At 32.0% G+C, this 21399-nt stretch overlaps 1 protein-coding gene across 3 annotated transcripts in view; it reads right to left on the bottom strand.

Annotated features, from left to right (window-relative positions):
- LOC106478233 (thyroid receptor-interacting protein 6-like) overlaps positions 1-21399 on the bottom strand; it is a 51870-nt gene that overhangs the window by 15069 nt on the left and 15402 nt on the right. For all 3 annotated transcript variants that reach the window (XM_013938758.2, XM_022381786.1, XM_022381785.1), the window contains exons 5-6: positions 7387-7488; positions 1522-1589 (exon numbers count right to left, since the gene is read on the bottom strand). In XM_013938758.2, coding sequence (XP_013794212.2) covers positions 1522-1589; positions 7387-7488 — 170 coding nt within the window. The remainder of the gene's footprint in view (positions 1-1521; positions 1590-7386; positions 7489-21399) is intronic.

The following is a 21399-nucleotide window of genomic DNA, read 5'->3' on the forward strand; positions in this document are numbered from 1 at the left end:
GTTGGGTTGAACTGGGTTTAAAAGATATTTAAGTACCTGCATGATATGTTTACCATTTATAAAAAATCTGTACATATTTATTAGAATATCAAAAGAGTATACCCACAGACCAGTCAAGTAAGCTGGAGAAATCTTGTAGTGATAGTCTGAGCCATCTAGGGGCTAGCCCCACTGAGGTGATCAGGTAGATAGGTAATAAACAAAACAAAAAAAAGTTGCTGTTTTATAAATTTTCAAATTGTTTTCCCACAAATGATAGTGACCTTTTTAGCATGTTATTAGTATATATGTACATAATATATTGTAACTAATACTTTGAATGGTCAGATTTTCGATTAGGAATTCAATAGGGTGGTGTTTCGGCACATAAATTATTTGGAAACCTTGTCAATCCCTACTATTAAGTACTACTGTACTTAATAACATAAAAAGGGATTACTGACACCCAAATAGTTTGTTGTTGTAAGTCTAGTTTTCCATACTTATTAAACCTAATTAACTTTACATTATGTCTTGTCACAGAAGAATATTTGTGTAGTTTTCAAATGGACACAATATAACACAAAAAATTATCAGTAATGAAAATAACATCATCAGAAACTAAAACAAAAACTGGTTCTTCAAATGTTTTGGAAGTATTAAGATTGTTTCATTACAGTTAACTGCATGAAACTTCTATTATATTTTCAAAAACTTAACTAATTTCCATATGAAACTACTATATTATTGACTAAGTATTAAAACTAGCTTAAAATATCACCGCTCTAACATTTATTAGGTTTAGGCTATACCTCTTTTCAAAGCTAACAAACCATTCAAAGTTCTCAAGACTTCAAATGGTGATACTATAACTGAGAGATCAACCAATTCAAAGGTAAATAAACAGTAAATGCATAATTGTCAAGTTAACTGATTGAATGTGATAAAATTTGATTAAGAAAAACAAACATATATTTAGGAGCTAAAAAAATACCTAAAGTACAATGTTTACAGTTCAGACACCCAGTGATGTAACAGGAACAAAAGTTTGAACATTTAATTTTTATCTAAGAAATAAATTACATAAACAATATTTAATGCTTAAATATAAATTCTACAATATTCTCAAGTAAAAATTGTTGAAATGAAAAGATAATTTGAATGTTTGATTAAGTTTTGACAGTTGAGTTGCAAGGTGCAGTCTGAGGGTCCCACCTGTCCAGAAAGGAACAAATATTAATATATGAATAAATGAGATTTCCTCAAATTAGAGATTAAATCATGGTGAAAGAAAGTTTTATATTAATGGAAGACACAGTGGTTAGTTTTCTGATTTAGATTGTAAGTTATTTTTATATGATTGGGGTGTGTCACCATTACATAACATGCTTTACAATAACATTCTAAATGTTTGCAATTCCACAGTAAGGCAATGAATAAATTGACTCAATTATGCACTAAAACTTTTGTACTTTTTCAGTATACAATCTGTAGTGTTTATCATTCATGTTTAAACAGCTACCTAACCAAAATCAAACTCACCAGGTAGTCTGCCTCACAATAGGGCTGGCCATCCATAGCAAAAAATGACTTTCCTTGAAGTTGAATCTCTAGAATGCATAAATATGGGGAAAAAAACTTAATAATAATGTACTCTGTGCAAAAACCTTTGTTCACTCAACAGTGTTTTAATGCTTTCAGGAACATACATAACATCATATTGTCTTTACTTCTGAGAGACTTACCCACATTATGGCTTAAAACAAAATATGAAATAATGCACTTGGTTTATCTAAAATCACAGATATTTTTACCATTAACTTCTACTTCAAATCAGTCATAGTAATTGAAACATACGAATCAATAGATTTCATTGAGATTTTTTATTTGTGATAAAGCTAATATCTTAACTATAAAGACTTTAAATATGCACTCATTATTTCTACAAGTTCAAAAGAAATTGAAGCTTAAATGTCAGTAACTATTGATAGAATAAAAATACAAGTGTTCTGCCTACAATCCTTTAAAGATAAATAAATATGTTTTCATTTAAAAATTTGAAGGTACATAAAAGTACAGTGAAAAACAATTAGTTACTTTATGGTATCCAAACACAATACACATTACAACAATTCTCCTATTCAATATAATAGTAATGCCAACTACTGGCTAACACATACACTCCCTGACCAGTTCATTATCTTTGAACACATGATTATAGAAATTTTTTTTAATAATAACATTCCTGCTAGACAAGCAGTCACTATCATGCTTCACTCAGTTTTAACAGGTCTATGTTCCAGCCCATTGTCATGCACTGTGATTATAAGGCTCAAGCTGCCACTTGACATATAACATGATCTGTCTCTTTTGTATGTGCAAGTACGTAGTATTGCATAAGTGCATAGGTCATAACAAAAGTGGTCAGTCAGTCAGTCTATAAAACTTAAATAGTAAGGCTATTAAAGTTTTTTTCTAAGATCACTTAAAAAATGAATAGTAATGTAAAAAGATTGATGGTGAAAGCTTTAAATCAACACAAACAAAATACAATGTTACTTTAAATATCACTGAACACTATTTTCTACATAGACTTTCTTAAGTATTAGTACATTTTAATATTCATAAGAGATAAATCTGATCTTCTTAAATGGACTGGTACCAACCATTAATGTTTACCGTGTTGGGGGTATTAATCCTTCCTCAGTAAATAAAGTATTATTTTGGACCTTATCACTTTGTAAGATGGCTTTTAAGAATTTATAAATTTTTGAATATAGAAATAATGAAGGAGATAGATCTCCTTAGAGAATTCTGTTAACAACAGTTTTTATTAGTCATAGATTTGTTTCAAAGGTCAAGTGTGAAGATTTTACAATTTAGCAAATTTTATGCATGGAAGATTACTATAAAGACATGTTGGTTTTCGATTACATTACATATTAAGGCAATTAGAAATATTATGCATAAACAGTCAGCAAATAAATAAGTTTTGAGTTCTGATCCTGAACAAAAATCTTCAAGGCCATTTTAGCTACATTTGGCATCAAGTATGTATGATTGGCACTTATGTAATATATAAAACCAAATGAGTAATTAAAATGCAGCGGTTCATATTTTCACAATTAAATGCTTAATAAAAGAGTAAACAGTTTTCACTTAAAAACATTCTATATGTTAATTTCATTTGTCCACGACATAAAAGTGCATCGAAACACATAACATAGTGTTTTTAAGTGCAAGCTGTTGATGGGTTTATTAAGCTTTTAACCGTGTAAATATGAATCATTGAATTTCAAGCATTTCTTTGACTTGGTACTAGTTAGACTTGCTTGACGTCATGTATGCTGTACTTGTTTCATGGCCTTTATCCACAAGGCTTCTCTGTGTGAAAACTTTTAAATCTTTGAAAATAAGCACCATAGACACAAAACTGGCAACATGTCAGCTCACTACCTAGACACTTTTAAAGTATTATACACTATCTGTAACTTAACTTACCACAAACTTCAAGTATCCACACATTTCTGTGATGAGGGAGAGGAGCAATTGTAAAAGCAAAAGTCCAAGAGTAAAGATTTTAAGTTTGCAACTGTTGCTAGAAGAGGTGCTCACACATGCAGACTACATGGGTTTCTTCCTACCACCTCCTGAGTAATCACATCATCTCATACCTATACTATTGTGTGTCAGATTTATCTAACATTTTCTTTATTTACAGTGTACCTTAAGTACAGTGTTTTGATATATGTCTAAAGCATGATTTATCAACTACCAAAAGTTCTCAATTGTCTGAGACGCATATGAAAGTTGTTTTAACACTAGAAGATAAAGCAAATATCCTCATACATTTGGATGGGGGTGAAAGCATGGCACCATTAGTGGAGCGTTATAGTCTAGGTTTGCATAATGTGTATGACTTAAAGACACATAAGGTAGAAATTACAAAAGCTTATAAATATATGTAAATTAAAAACATTGCGAGGATCAAGGACTCCTCTCATAGATAGTGCAATATATGAATGGTTTAAACAGGCTCAATCACCAGGTCAAATCATAAGTGGTGCTTTGTTGTAAGCAAAAGGGTAAGGTATTCCTTCTGAAAATGGAGTAAGAAGAGAAGTGCAAGTACTCTCAAAGACAATTAAAATATTTTAAGAAGTGATATGGCATATGTTTGTTAGCTTGGCAGGAGAAAAAGTATCAGTATGAATATTATCATTGCGAGTATGTTAAAGATTCTAAAAAAATTGTGAGAGAACAATTTTTCACTAGAACAAGTGTATAACACTGATGAAACTGGATTGTTCTGGAGTTGATTGCCATCTTGTACCTTGGCTTGTGATAATGAGCCATCAGCAAGTGTTTATAAGAAAAGTAAGGATAAGTTCACTGTACTAATATGCTCAAAGGCTGCAGGAACACAAACTGAAGTTGCTAGTGATAGAGGAATCTGCAACACCACAGGCTCGTAAGAAAGTGAAAGTTTTACTTGTGCACTACAAACACAACGAGAATGCATGGATGACATAGCAAATTTATCAAGTGGTTTGATAAATATTTTACCTTGAAAGTTAAAGAGCACTTTAAGTAAGCCAAGATACTTGAAGAAAGAAAGGTACTGCTGTTGTAAGACAGTGCAAAGTCACACCTGGAAGAAACTTGCAGAGCTAATTCAACCACTTTTTTTAGTGTTTTTGCTCCCAAATTTAACATATCTCATTCCACCTATTGATCAGGGTATGATCATGAATTTAAAAGCCATTATTTTAACTCTTTCAAGAGTTACCTTGTCAACAGCTACTTAACAGCTGACTTGTGTGCCAAGAATTTCATCATCAAGGATGCAATATGGGAAATGACAGCTGTTTGGGAGAAGGTGAAACCACCTGTAATCTTACAATGATCTTGGTGGAAATTATGGTCAGCTATAATGTTTGAAACTAATCTTGAAGAAAAAGACTAACCCTTTCACAACGGGCTTGGTATAAAATACCAAGTCCTTGAACACATTTGCACTTGTTAAGTATTTATATTATAACTTTTAATGCAGTACGTGTATCTTCACAAAATTTGTTGATTTCCATGTTCTCCAGATGATTTACAACTTAGTGGCATGAATATTAGTTGGACACAGTTCAAAGGGCAATAAAACAAAATTGAAGTATAAATAGTTGTATACTGTTATAAGTTGAAAGCTACATAGGCTCAGCAAAAGTAGTTTCCTGTTACAATTTGAAGTCATTCTAGAAAGAAAAAAAAGGGGGAATTTAGATTTTTTTGGTGGTTACGAGGTCAGTCAAATTGACCAACCTTGTATAGAGTTAAAATAACATTAAAATATAAAGTTTTACTGAAAACTAATGTTTGAAATGTATTTAAAAGGTTTGAGATTTATGCAAATGAAATTTGAGATTTTTGGGATGAAGAAAAGTATTTTTAATCTTAACGTGAAAATTACTTTGCACTTGGACTAACAATAAAACGGACTCTATATTCACAACCAAAGCTCTAGTAAAAATACTTCATTAAAAAATCAGATTTTTTGGTGTAAAAAAATCTATTGTTACGTTATGGAATTACATTACTCATGAGGTACTCCGAGCTGCTCGCATGTGTGCTAATGAAAATTTATTATTATTATTATTTATATTACCTAATCTAACCTTAAGTAACCTAAATAGATTCGTATGACTTTCTAACTACGTGAAAAGAGCCATTACAAATTCATCTACGCCAGTCGATATCTTTCTAATGGGAACAAAGCTTGTACTAAAAGAGAAATTGACAATTCTATGTTCATAAAACAATGTAATGTAATATGTCATTTGATAGATGAAAACCTTGGCTTTCTATTGGTTATAAGTAATATAATATTAATGTAAGAGAGAACTATTAACAAATCCTGAAAGAGATGATGTGACAGGTGGGTGTGCCAAAAGGAGTCTGATTTTCTATATGATGGTTCTGTAACCAAACAAGATTGAAGGCTATGAAAATCGTTTTGTCTGAGTGATGACAATTTGATAGTGAGTAATTTATCTTAAATTTTGTACTTATTGGAGGGGTGGTGAATAAATTAGAGAAGAGGGAATACCTAGAGAAAAAATTTCACATTTCTCTCACTAGAGGAAATTCAAGATTTTTTAAACATTGCATTATAAAATGAAAAACTTAAAACTTATATACTATTAAAATATGGATTATTAGCTATGATTTTATGCAATATTAATTTGTATAACATAAACAAAAAATAGTTTAAGTAATTCTTTCACACAAGTCACTAAAAACCATGTGAAATACACAGTAAAGGATGCCTGTTGCAAAAGTATTAAAGGGTTCATTGTAAGGCAATACAAAACAATGGAAGATATCATGAATACATGCAACTCAGTAGTTACCAGTGGTTAACACTGAAGCAATTGGAAGGTGGCTTACTGATACTGAAATTGTGGAGATAGTCACTAATCCTGCTGCCAAGTTGCAAGATGCTAGTGACAATGACAAACAACCTCAAAAGTATTCCTTCACTGATATGTTTGACAAAGGCTAAGTCATTTATAGTATTGTGGACTGATTACAGTTCATGAACGTACACTTGTTGTTATCCCAGACAATCTACATGCAATGAAAAAGTCAAATTCAATCTAAGATCACACACACACTGCTTTGAAAAAGCAAGTGCCACCTCCTCAATCCCCAAGCTCTGGCTATAGTGATCTAACTACAAGTAGCACCCATATTTAAAGTAATTTTCAGTCATACGCAACAATGCTGATGACCATTCTGTTATCTCAGGCCAAGATGACCAAAAGGTGAGCACTAACTTCATCTTCCTCCTCTTCCCTTAACTACCATGTCCTCCTCGTCAAGATCAACATAAAAGTAACATTTTATTGTAATATTATGTATTAGTATTATTCTTTTTAATGTAATTGCTTATGTACTTATTTCTAATTTGAATGTATTATGGTCAGTAAATATATGTTACATAGGTTTCAGGAGAGGGGGGAAACTCAACTATCCTCACATGGCCAGGAACAGACATATGCAAACTGTAGAGGTAGCACTGTATATATGTAAAAACTACTGCTAAAAGGAAAACAAAATTCAATTTCTCATGTCCCTCAGTACGATTGGTTTGCTTAAATGCAATTTCCTTTCAGGTTTGGTATTAAGTTATGAATTTACAACTTTTTAACGTTATTAGTGCTTAATCACAAATATTTTAGTACCATGCTTGCCTTCCATCAATGTAAACTCGTCTCTCAAGAAAATATAAACACAATTGAAATATACGTTCTAAAAAGTTGATGGTAAATTGATTTCTGTTTTGTTGTTATTTATTAGAAATCATACTGTAAAAGCCTGATCTTATTTTATTTATCAAGAAATAAAAACACTTACGACAAATAGAGCATGTAAAGCAAGAGATGTGGTACAGCTGGTCCATTGCACTACAGCCACTACCTTCTCCAAGAACTTTCTCTCCACATTTGTGGCATGTGCCTGAAAAACAAAATCAATAACAAATCCAGGTTTAATTTTTCATTTGCTGGTAAGTTCACTTTCAAAAAAAAATCTGAAATAAACAGCAGTTTGTTATGGCTATCAAAAATATACAATGAAATTTTAAAAACCATCCATCTAACATGTATTGCACAAAAAAAAAACTATTATACTTCTTTTTAGTGATAATAACAACAGGAAATAAATACCCAAGAAAATACTTTCGTATACATACATATATATATATATATAAAAGCTAAAATCATTACACTATATTAATGAACATGGAAATAGTTTTACCACACTAAATTCCTTTTTTTTTATATATATTCAAATTACTTTTCTAATTTTACCTTGAACATTTATAATTTTAAATGATTATTGAGACTTCTTCAAGCAAGTGATGGTGGGTTTTGAGCATAAATCAGTACATACCCTTTTTATTTTATAAGTTAAAATTACACACTTATGTTTGATGATGTAATATAAATAATGTGTCATAAGCTTCCCAATTCACTTCAGAAAAAATGAAGTTCTACATTCAAACATGCTAGGTTAGTGAGTCTTTGTGATTTATTTAATTTTTAATCCAATGTTAACCTATGTGCAGAGAACTGTGTAAATAGGTCTGAACATAAATTGCAACATTTTATCTGCTACTCCTCACGTTATCTCATTCTTTGTCACTCTGACATAGTCTTCAATTAACTGTAGTTAATGATGCTAAAGAAATCAACTTTAATAATTATGAAAAATGCACCACATAAGATTAAGTATAATACCAAAAAATAAAAAATTACTAAATGTACAATTGCCTTTGATCTTCAGCTTAAAAATGAATTGATCATTGGTTCAGGGCTTACATGTCAGAAATATTTTTTGGTTTTCATCTGAAAATAAATAATAAACCAAAGTAGTGGAGTTCAAGGATTTATCAGGATTTTGATAGGGTTTCACAGATGTTCCTTATAACCTATTTGAATTTTTTCTGTTAAAACTGAACAGTTCTGAATAAAATATAAACTTGAAGGATTTCACATACTACATAGAATAAAATTAATGAAATTCTAAAGCTTTTTGGTACTATTCTAAGTGATTTTGTCATAAAAGATGAAGACCTACTAGACCTAAGACTACTAGGTGGAGAGGAGACATGTAAAGACATCAACATCAGTGAGGAACTGACTGGCAAGCAAAAGAAAGAAAAGAACTACGAGATCTACCGTGTCAGTATACAGGCAACACAAGATCAAGATGAAGACAAGGGATCCTGTCAAGCTGAAGCCCTATGTGAAGAGACACCAACAAAGGAACTGCAAATGTTTGTGCCGACTATGAGGAGACTTAGTGTGTGAACTGAGGATAGTCTTTGTATATAGTATAAACAAATATTTTGAAAAGTTTTCTTGAAGAGGGGCTTATTTTTGGATATACAAGACTGTTTAGCTTAATAGTTATTATTTAATTTATTTAGTGATTATTTAGTTTTCATAACAAGTGTTAAAAGTTCATAATTTTAAAAATAATAGTTATGACAAGTTTGTTATGTAACTCTGTACGAGTAATACATTGTGTATGCAGTTTGATTGTTGTACTAGGCTTTAGTAATATTGTTGACGTCATCTTACTCGAAGCTTCCAAATTTTTCTAGTTATGTGTAATATTGTTGCTACTGTAAGCCAGATAGTTCTAGATTTTATTGCATGTGATAAATACGTGCAGATACAACAACTTAAAAAAGTTAGTGAAAAAAAACTTAGCTGGTGTGTGAGTGATTAGCCTTAACAGGTGATTTCTATAGTTTGTTTCACAGCTGTATTGTAACAACAGAGATAGGAAAAATAAATTGTCTTGTCAGTTGGGTTCTAAAGTAATTGAAATAGCCTTTGTGGACTTTTGACAACAACACAAAGAAAGAATTATTTAAAGCTCTGGATACAACTGTGGTAACCAACAAGCCAGAAAAAGTTAAGTTAGTGAAAGTGAAGTTAGTCTGTGTGATTGTTAACTTAGTGGTAATGGGCAATATTTTAAAGTGAATTTTACAGTTTAACCTGAGATAAGGAGAATAATTTGTCTTGTCAAAGTGTGTTCTAAAGTAATTGAACCCATCTGTGTGGACTTTGATGAAAAGAAGACAATTATTTAAAGTTATGGAGTAATGCAAGTGAGTTTATTGCAGATGGTATAGTATGAGTAGAGAAAAATAATTTGTCTTGTCAATTGGATACTAAAGTATTTGAATCAGCCTGTTTATTATTTAGAATTTAAGATACAACTTTGATAAACAATAGTGAAACAAGTTTTTGTACATACATTTGACTTGTTTTAATATATATTATTTTAAAACAATTGGATTGTGTGCTGCCCATTTTTATTGTTGACATTTATCGTCAACAAGTCACATACACCTACTGTAAAATAATCCCAGCCCACTTACACTAAAACCCTGACATGTCATTTCAGAACATGTGCTGATCATGTGACTTCCCTCCACCAATCATAATGTGCCATCTATATTAGAAAGCTAGCTATCTCTAGTATTCTAGAACAATCCTCACCTTCCAGAATTGGCAGGTACAAACCAGAAACACCAGCATATCAGTGGGTAGGAACAGTGGGAAGTGAGTGAGAGGAGGTAAGTACCTATCAGAAGTATATTTTCAATATAAAAAAAATGTTAACTTCCAAAACAGTCTTACCTCCTCTCACCCAAAGCTAAAATCCCACATTGCAAAGGTGGAGGAACTGGTAAAAGCACATTAATATCAATTCAAGCAGAAAGCGACTATACTGAAAAAACAGGTATGCAAGAATATGAAAAGAGAGCACACCTGTGGGGTATAGCACTACTTCTGTAGCAGGTATGCTCTTCGCCCAGTACTTAACACAAGAACAAAAAGAGGGTGGAACTGAATTGACAGGCACCAATACATTCAGGAAAGAAACATACAGCACCAAATCAGTGGAAAAATGCTGTATAACCATGACTCGAAACAGCACAGCATTGACAAACATGGAAAACAGGCCCTTCATTGTTCAGTACCATAATGATTATAACAACAAATGGAGAACTGGACAGGGCATTAAGGACAAAATTGAAATCCAATATGGCAAAAAAGGTGACATGGAGGATGGACAAGACAAAAGCAACTGAAAAGGAGGGAAATGGCGGGGAGGGGAAGCTGTCAAGAAGTGGGAGAATCGGAAGGAGTTCGATTGCACAGCCCTATAACTGGAAACAGTTGACACAGTCAAATCCTGAAGAAACAACCATGATAAACATGAGGTACCAAAGAACAGTAGGGGTGGAAGCCATGACGAATGGACACAGGTTAGGAGGAAGGTCAAATGGAATGAGAAAGGAAAGATGCCACACAAGGAGTGAGTCCCTGAGCTGAAGGCTAGGGACCAGACAAAAGCCATGCATGAAGATGGAGTTTGGTGACATTGGAATTGACTATGTCCAATTGTGGTTGTCAGAGGAAAGACTGGGACAGAGGTAAGGGCAGGGGATGACACTCCAGTAAAGGCCAGAACAGAGGGAACTAAATCTGAGTAGGCCAATATGGAGCAACAGCAGAACATGACAAGGAGTGGTCTGGATAAGGGAAAAGACTCTGGAAAGGAGGCTGATTGGAGGGTAGAATATGGGTGAAAACCCCTCCAATTCTGACTGAATGCATCTACTTCCAGAGCTGAAGGGTGTGGAACCACATATCAAAAGGAAGGAATTTTGGCATTCCAGTGAATGACAAACACATCTACATGTGGTGTTCCTAGTTCAGAACACACTCACCAAAAATATCCATGAAAGAAGGGACCACTCTATGGGGAAAAACCTGGTTTGTTCGAGATTAGACAAAAGATTCATAACGCCAAGAACATGACACACCAAGATTGCCATGTAGTAGTTGTGGGTTCAGTGAAGAAGATCCAGAGTCTGAAAACACAGAGTTCGGGATTGGGTTCCCCCTTGCTTGGTGATATAGCTAATAACAGAGGAATAGTCAGAATGAAAAATAATCACCTTCCCCCATCAGGAGTGGGCCTGACAAACTGCCAAAAGTTCAAAGATGCTGAAAACAGAGAGTAGCCTCCTTGATGGACCATTGACCGGAAATATCTTGGGAATCAAGGAAAGCCCCCAACTCATCAAGGAAACATTGGTAAACAGATGAGACACCAGACAAAGTGGAGAAATGGGAGCCTCCTCTGTAGTCGGTTCCCTGTGGAGCCACCAAGCAAAGTTGGTCCTGTTCCCAGAGGGAAAGGTAATAGGATGGTCCAAGAGATCATGGGAGAAGTTCCACTGGTAAAGAAGCATACACTGAAAGGAATGCATGTAAGCTCGACCCCAAAACAGAGAGAACCTTTGCGCAATGAGAAAAGGAGAGGCTCGGACCATTCAGACTGCCCACTCCATATCCCTGAGCCAAAGTGGAGAAGGGTGGGCCCAGAAAAAGATGGGAATTGAAAAAAAACCAATGTTAAGTGGGGTTAAGAATGGACTTCTCCAACTGGATCAAAACCCTACCCAATTAGCTTCCTGAAGAAGTAAGCAGGCATGACTGACCAAAGGAGCACAAGAAGAGATTAGCAGGAGCCAGTCAACCAGGAAAAAAGAGAGTCCAAACACTCAACAAGAAAAATGACAGGCAAAAGAGCATACCACTTAACAAACCACATGGAGGCAAAGAAAGACCAAACAGCAGCACCCGGAATTGGAATATGTGACCGTCATGGATGAATCAAAGAAACTGATGTGACACTGGAGCAGTGAGAATATGAAGATAGGCATCAGTCATGGCAATATGGTTATCCAGAGTCCTGGGGAAAACAAAAAACAAAGTGAGAGGTAGGACTTCATGGAGAAGCGAGGCGGCTCCAGATAAGAGTTCAATTGGGGCAGGTCTATGAAAGGTCTCCAATCTCCTGTCTTTTGAAGTACAACAATTAGATGGGAGTACAACACTTGTTGAGCGGGTACCACCCATTCAACAGCCCCTTCATGTAGTAGGTCAAACAGACTAAGCAAGATGACCAAAAGTAGTATGATACTAAGGAGGAGGGAAGGAGATCTGGGAAGTGGATAGGGGAAGCAGAACTGAAAGCAGAAATCTTCAGACAGAACCCGTAGAATCCACGAAATTCTGTCATGAAGTGTAGCTGAAAAGACACAAACTATACATACATAAGGTACTCATTACTAATGAACTAACAAATTCTAGAAATTTGTAGCCTACAAAGTACACAAAAATAATGAACTTGCAAAACTATGAAATTTGACCTGAAACATAAAACAATAAGCAACCCCTAAAATACAAAACCACTGAAGGGACTTAGTTGAAAAACAGACACATAAATGTGGAATTTATAAATCCTCTCAAAGAACTAATAAGACAAAGGACACGAAAGTAAAACCTACCCTGAGGAACACAACAATAAAAAAGCACCCAATTAACAATAACAGAATTTGACTCAAATCTAATACCCAATAAGATTTGACTAGTAGTAAAGACAAAAAGGAATTTACAAACTAACATAAACAGTGAAAGGAAGTATAATAATGAACCAACACAACCCACAAAATTGGCTGAGGTTACAGTTACATGCAAAACCCATACATATACCGAAATTAAACAAAAACAAAGTAATAATCAAACTCTAAATGCAAATTTAAACTAAAGTAATTTAGATGGTAAGCGAATTATAAAAATCCAACTTACCAAATACTGAATAGAGAGGACATGAAAGACCTAAATTACTGCATGAGGAAATTAGGTCAATCCACACAAGTGCACATAAACTTGCTAAACATGGGTATACCTACTGGGAGAGAGGAATACATGCTGAAAAATGTACCAAAGATCTCGTGGGAAAAAGAACAATATCTAACCCAGGATATTACATGGAGGCATGGTAACAGGTGGAAGGTCCAATAGAAGAAATTTCCATGCAGAAGTTATATCCTTCCTCATACAAAATTGTGATGTGAAAGGAAGAAATTGTCAGCCAAACATAAGACACAAACTCCCCATGAACTAAAGCCTGTACTTAGCAGACACCTTCGACCCTGAGACCTAGGACTCATGTCAGAACCATTGTCGATTGTGAGGGAATTTTATCATCTGCCATATTAAATCTCAAATTCACATGAACAAATTAGAATTCAAAAAGAAAAATACTTCTAAAACTAATGAGTAGAAACAATGGAAATCAAACTCAAGAAGTCAAAAATGGAATTTGAAACAGATACAAGTTTGTGATCAAGTACAAACAAAATTTTGTAGTCACATGTAGAGTGAGTTAAAACACATGTTTACAACACTAAAATGGCAATCAAGAAAGTGAGGATTGTTCTACTTGGTGTTAATATTTAAGGGATGGCTTGCTTCAACTAAATTAAACTAAACTATGTTTTATCTTCTGCCTTTTATTTTTAATTTTATTATTAGCACCCTAATGTTTATTGTTTGCATATTGGAATAAAATCTTCTTGTTCATTATGTTTACACCCAATATTAGGCTAAGTAAAGAAAGGTAAGATTAGGAAATATAAATGTCTCCCACCCACCCCATTTTCAAAAAATTTCTGAAACAGTCTTACCTACTTTCACCCAAAGCTATTGCGATCCTGGACTGCCCTCTAAACATTGCTAAAACCTTTTTCTAACAGTGCACCAGTCTTTTATACTCCATCAGTTTCGTACCATTTCAGAATGTGCTGATCATCTGACTACCATGTGCCATCTATACTAGTGCAACTAGCTCCCTGTACTATCCTTTCAAATTCATTTCAATCAAACCTGAAAGCCTCAAAACAATTTGACTTCCAATTTCCTGAGGCCCCCTTGGAAAAATTGACATTTTTTATTTTGTGGAGGCTAAGAACCTACATATACAATTTTAAGCTATTTTGTCCAATATTGTAAGAAGATCTTTACTTTTACATTCTTGTAAATATAGAAATATACAAAGGACCAATTGAGAATTACTATATAGATATTCAAAGAAGCTTCAAAATAATGTAAAAATAGGGCACATATAATTCATACATGTATTTATGATATGAGCTTTCAAAAATGTTTTTCAGTTTCTTTGTACTTATACAGAAGACAAAGTTCTTAAAAACAACCACTGAAAATTTTAGTTAATAAATATCTAATTCAGAAATATGCTCAAATCTTTATAAAATTAACTTCATGAAAAGTTTAACTATTTTGTTATAACGTCAAAACTTTCAAAGAAATATGGTGCACTGCTGTTATCATTGAAATTTCAAATACTTACAGACGGGTAATCAATATGGACCACACTGGCTTTTTAAGCACATTTTTCCTAAACTATTAATAAACTAAATTACTTGTGGTTCATAAAATATGAATCACACAAAAAAATTCAAAAATACTATTAATACTGCAGGTAATCCCATTAATTACTGTATATTGCATTGAAAATGAGTGACTTTTTCCAATGTTAAGTACTCTGCAAACTTGCAAGTTAAATCCACTAAGCACCTAGTGAATTCTCAAACTAACATTAAAACCTATTAACACTTTTGCAATGGGTTAGTTTATTTTGCATGACTTTGTAACCACCATATAACCATGAAGGTACATACACCATAACTCTGAAAGTATTTAATGTAGCTTCACACAATTTGTCAAACTTTCAGTAAACATTACAAGTCTTTTGTAAATAAAAAAAAAAAAATCAAATTTTTAATTAAGTATTTTTACTAAACATTTGTCCATAAATATATGGAGTCAGAGTGTTGACTGCAAAGTGCTTTTCATGTCAAATACTTTTCTTCATCTCAAAATTTTCAATTTTATTTGCATAATATCTCAAACCTAAAAAAAAACATCAATATTTTCAGAAAAACTTTATATTTTATCTGTTATTTTCTCTATGACAACTTTATATGGGGTCAGTAGCTTTGACAAATCTTGTAACCACCATATAAAAGTTAATCTAAATTTGTTTTTTCTTTCTAGTATGACCACAAATTGTAACAGGAAAACACAATTTGTTTCCTAGATATCTTAAAACTCATAACACTGTACATCTAATTAAATTAATTTTATTGTTTTATTGATCTTTGAACTGTTAAACTAATGATCCTGCCACATAAGTTGTAAATCACTTGATGAACATGCAGCTCACATTAATATATCAAACTATATGTAACACACGAGCTACTTGTAGGCATACTTAACGATTAATTTATTTTATGTTTTTTCATTACAATACGTACTCTAACCTAAGTTTCTAATTTTTTCTTTTTAGTTACTTTTATAATGATAAATAAAGAATACACATGAAAAACAAAAAATACAGTACTTACATGGGTCTTCTTTTTCTTTGCTGTTTCAATGAAACTTAAGCCTACTTTTTTTTTATACTAATAGTACTACTACTACTACAACACTAAATTTTTTACTTAATTAAAAAATGCATCTAAGAACACAGAATAATAACACACAAAAAATAAACAATGTCCTATAATTTTTCTGGCTTTATCAGAATACGATAAGACCCAATAAAAATTCAGCTAAGTTCATCGATGTAACTCCTGTAAGAGCAAATATGAAACTGAACAACAAAATAAACAATGCCCCATACAGAAAACAACATAATATAATACATCATTTGATAGATTGAAACTTTGGCTTTCTCTTGGTTATAAATAATATAGTATAAAACATCAGAGAGAACTTTGGCAATTTGTAAAAGAGAGAGGATTTGACAGGTGTGATAAATGGTTTAGATTTTCTACTTTATGGCTCCATAAACAAATAACACTGAAATTATGTTTTTCCTGAGTAATATCTATATTATAATAAGTAAGTTACATTAAATTCTGTACTTCTTGGAGGGATGGTAAATAAATTAGAGAAGAGTGAAGGCCTAGAGATCAAATGTCAATTCTCATACTATAGGAGATTGGGTTTTTTAAAAATATTTCCTAATAAAATTAAGAACTTAAAACTTGTATAATATTAAGATTTGATTTATTAAATAAGTTTTAATGCCAAATTTATTTGTGTGCATTGATAATAAAGTAGTTTAATTACATTTTTAATGTAAATCTGTAAAAGGCTGTTAAGTACCTAGTGGTTTTTAAAACTAGCAACTAAAATCCACAAAAGACAATCTACAGTCTGTGTGATCTGTCCCTTTGGAGAAGAATAATTCATAAACTAAAAATTAACACCAGGTAAGCAATAATTCTGTTGTAAAAATTGCTGTATGCTAAAGTCTACTAAAAGACATCTTCTCACAAAATATCATACATTTCCACTTAAAATTCTCAATATTTGTTAAAAATGGCATCTAGATATATTAATCATTTTGCAATGTTTTTTAATGCTGTAATAACAGGTATGCACTAGTGAAACCCTCAAAAATATGAATGGACTTCTCAGTATTCAAGAAAAAAAGAAACACCAAAGAAAAAATTTGAACACACACTGCTTAGCAAACACAGGAGTAATGAAGAATCATAAATAAAAAAAAATAAGAAATTGAATCAAGTACATTTTTGCTATCAATAAATTTTGTTCTTGGATAATGAAAGAAATTATTTCAATTTTTTTTGTTATATATATTATATGATTTTCTTAACATAATTACTATAGAAGAGCCTCACAAATAATGCTCTTGTGTATTTACTAATTGAAAGGACAAAGATTTTTAGGAACCAGATTTGTAATTTACTAGATTTGAGCATTCAAACTGGCTTAAACCTAAAGGTTTTCAATGGATAACTGTTAAAGTCAATGCTGTGACCAATATTAGTATCTTAAACAGTTATCATAAGGAGCTGTGGAAAAACTAGCACTGTATTTACTCATCCTTACCTAAGACCACAGTTTCATCTTCCTGATCTAAGATGACCATAAGCAATGAACAAGAAAAAAAGAACAAAATTAGAAGTTGGAAAGAAAAATAGGTATCTACACCAAGAAAAACAATTTTCTGTCTTTTAATATGCCCTTGGTTTCACAGAACAACGATCAAGTATAGGTGTTCCAGTCAGAATATGGAAAACAAAATGATGGACATTATTGTGGAGAAGTGAAAATGGAAATGACCTAAATTGGCTAGTGAACTAGTAACACTATAAAATGTATTGTTTTGAAATAAATTGCAGCTATATCTATAGTTAATGACTGTTTTAAAATAATACTCATTAAACCACCTAATTAATGCTAGAATTTTATTCTGCACAACTACGAGTATATGAATGATTACAACAAGATTTTAGCCTAAAAACTAAAATGAATATGGATTAGACCTATTCTAACCACTATGAGGAATATTATTATTTAATAAAAAAAAACAAATGTTTAAGGTTTACCTTTGCTATCAAATTATTTCCACTTGTTATAACTGTAAAACAGTGCTGAGTGCTGGCTACGAGATACTTATTCAAAGTTTATCATAAAATTCTGCCTATTTTCTCCAAGTTTACTGGATGTTGCCTTTTTTTTAAATTCCAAATCAAATAACTAATTATATTAATATATTAAATCACTTTAGACTCTAGAAACATTTTTAGTTAAAAAAACTTCATAGCTCTTGCTTATAAAAGAAAACAAAACACAAACTATTAATTTATTGGAATCAGATGTCACACTTTGGTTTTTACATAGATATCTAAAATAATTCTCTAATTCATTAATCAATTTGTATGTATTATTTAACAAAACATTTTTGTAGTGACATATATCCTCAAAAGAATGAAATACTTGATTGTGATTAGAACTAGATGATTAACTGCGAGCCTAGATTACATTGAATAGTGTAAGAAATTATCAACTAATTAAGATTAGTGTTTCTGGTTACTTCAAGCATCCAAGTAAGTGAAATGTTGCCATTGCACAACCATTTTTTTTATCAATTCATGTCTGTTCAACTTTGGACCAGCATGACCCAGTCATTATGAGGGTGTTGCCTCGTGATTTGAGGATCTTGGATTTGATTCCTACTTGCCCTTTCATCCTTATGGCATTATATTTGTTTCTGAGATATAGCAAAGCTACTAAGGTTATTTGCCACTGTCCATAATAATGAACTTCTGATTAGAGGGAAGGCAACCAATCAGCAGCATGTATGCCAACTCTTGGGCTGCTAGTGTCAACTAGTGTAAATTTACTGTTCTTTTTTACATTGTGTTACATTCCTAAACTATAATTACATAATTATATTCGTTAATGTTGAATAAGGTGTAAAATTACTGTTTGTACATTGTCACATTGTAATTTATAATTTTCATAACTGTTTCTACATTGTGCAAGTGTTATGTTTGTAACACCACATACTTTATTTTCCTGAAGTTGGTTCCAGAGACACTATTAGACCTCAAACCCACAATTCTCTGTTCATAGAACAAATGCTCGTGGAGTAGTATATTTTAACCATCTAGTCATGTCCCAAATTACAAATTTAAGTGTAAAAAAAACTATTTTCAATTAACTATAAATTAATATAGAATTAAAATTTGCCAAGACCAATAATTTTATTAAGGTAACATTGTACTTTCTATTATATAGAATATTATAGAAACATAGTCTATAATCAATTATATATAAATAGGCTGCAATTAAAATAGTCTTCATTAGACCTAAGAAAAAACATTCTTTGCAGTAACTAGACAAAGCCAAGAAAAAATGGCCCAGACCCTAAAAGTTTTACACCTTTCCTTCTAAACATGTTCAGAGAAAATAAGCAGTAAATTTATAAATTAGCAAACATTTTCATCCTGTTATTCTTGTGAGCATTTTTTGTAAAGAATCTGTCCACAATGCATAACTTTGATTGGAGTTAACCTGGAATTATGTCAGACATGAAGTATAACATCACTGCAAGTGTAATAAATTTATATTAACAGATAGTTGTTTTTATTCTATTATGATTATGCTACTTTTTGTTTATAACCAGTAACAGATAATTAAAATATGGGACAATGGATCTGCCTTTGGAGTTTTGCATTACAGTTAAGAGAATAAGCAAGCTCCAACAGTCAGATTCGATGGGTTTAATATTTGTAAGGTTCGTTTAAGCCATACTGCAGACTTACAGCTATATATACTCCATAATAGTAAATTTTGGTTTATTCTTTTAGGTTCTTAACCCTATAGGGTAATTTCACCTAATATAAAACAACTGCTTATGTGAATACAGTAATCTGAGGTTACATAAACAATATTTCAATGGAATTTATTGTGTATGTATGGTGAGAACAATAAGACTGTGCCAGTCTCGATGATAACCTGCTTCCATTATAACCGGCAGGTGGCAACAGGTTGACCCCAATCACACAGTGTCAGGCCTCAGGAGATCTCGACAAGACCATGTCAGTCTCTTTGATGACCCGAGTGAGAATTGCCATGTCCAATATCCAAGTAGCAGCCATGGTAGCAACGTTTTTCAATATTTAGCTACAAAGTAGGTATCAAGAGGTTTTAAGTAAAACTGCTGACAAACCTGGTGATTCTTATTAGAATTGAAAATTAAGTGTAATAAGTAGTGTGAAATTGTAAAGTGAATAAAAAAACTTGTAAATTCATATACACATGCTGAATGAATAAAAAAAGAATTATGTTTATCACCAGAGCATCTGTATTGTTGATCAGATTTGGAATATTCTTAATAGTGTATTGAAGAATAATTTTCTTTTCAACAATGTAAGATATTCAATTTATTGACAAATGAGGTAGGCCTTTGGCCAAAACTACTTGTGTTTCTTAAAAACTTTAAGGAGATGTTTTTATATACGAATAAAGTTTATTAACTTTATATAGAAAGTTTGAAAATGTCATGAAGTAATGTTTATTTTCATCAACAAAAATTCAGTTTTAGTAGAGTATTATTGTGAAAATTTGTAAGGAGAAACCCACAGAATGGAATGCTATTCACTTTTTCAGCACAGGCTCGGTCTCTAGGACCAAACTCGTACCCATTTTGTGCTAATTATAGTTTTCATGTTATAACTTCTAAATTAGTAAGCATATGTTCTCAAAATTTGGAATATTATCAGCAAATGTTACAAGGCTTTCATACACAAAATATCATATATTTTTTTATTAAGTCTTAAGGTTTGTTGAGCAATGTTTTTCTCATGCCATTTTTCTTTTCACATGTTGCCTATCCAACATGCAAAGTAATTTTCATTTTAAGATTAAAAATACTTTTATGTATCAGAAAAGTTTCAAATTTCACATGCAAAATCTTTATAACATCCAGGTAGTTATCAAATGTTTCTTAAGAAAAACTATCTTTTATTTGTTATTTTCACAAACGAATCTCTGTATGGATTCGATTGATTTGACTGATCTCATAACCACCATAAAAAATTACGAAATAAATATAAATTATGCCTTTTTCGTTCTAGAATGACTACAGATCATATCACAAAAACACAAATGTTTAGACTAAATAGCTTATATCTCATAACATTATACTTTTATTATATTGACCTTTCAGCCATGCCTGGCTAACAATACAGAAGTTACAATGAAGCAGCACAAGTGCACTCATGTTACCGTATCCAATAATATAAAACTGACCTTTAGTCTTTACAAAGTGACCTGTCTTGGCAGTGGACTAGTATTTTGTAAAATACAGTCACATTTCAATTATTATACATAATATGTATATATATTACTACTATTTATAAATAAGTTAGTAAACTTATTTTTCTAAAAAAAAGAACAGTAAATAATGAAGCAAAGCAAACAATTGTCTCTTCCAGTTACAAACTTTGTACTTGTTTGCTGCTTGTCATAGGTTGCTTAGCCTTATAAAATTTGCATGTGAAGGAAAAGTGAAACAAAATAATTTTTTTTAGGTTTATATATATATATATATATATTTGAAATAACCAAAAAATACATAAATTAC

The sequence above is a fragment of the Limulus polyphemus genome, unplaced genomic scaffold (assembly GCF_000517525.1).
Source record: "Limulus polyphemus unplaced genomic scaffold, Limulus_polyphemus-2.1.2 Scaffold192, whole genome shotgun sequence".
In the NCBI taxonomy this organism is placed as follows: domain Eukaryota; kingdom Metazoa; phylum Arthropoda; class Merostomata; order Xiphosura; family Limulidae; genus Limulus; species Limulus polyphemus.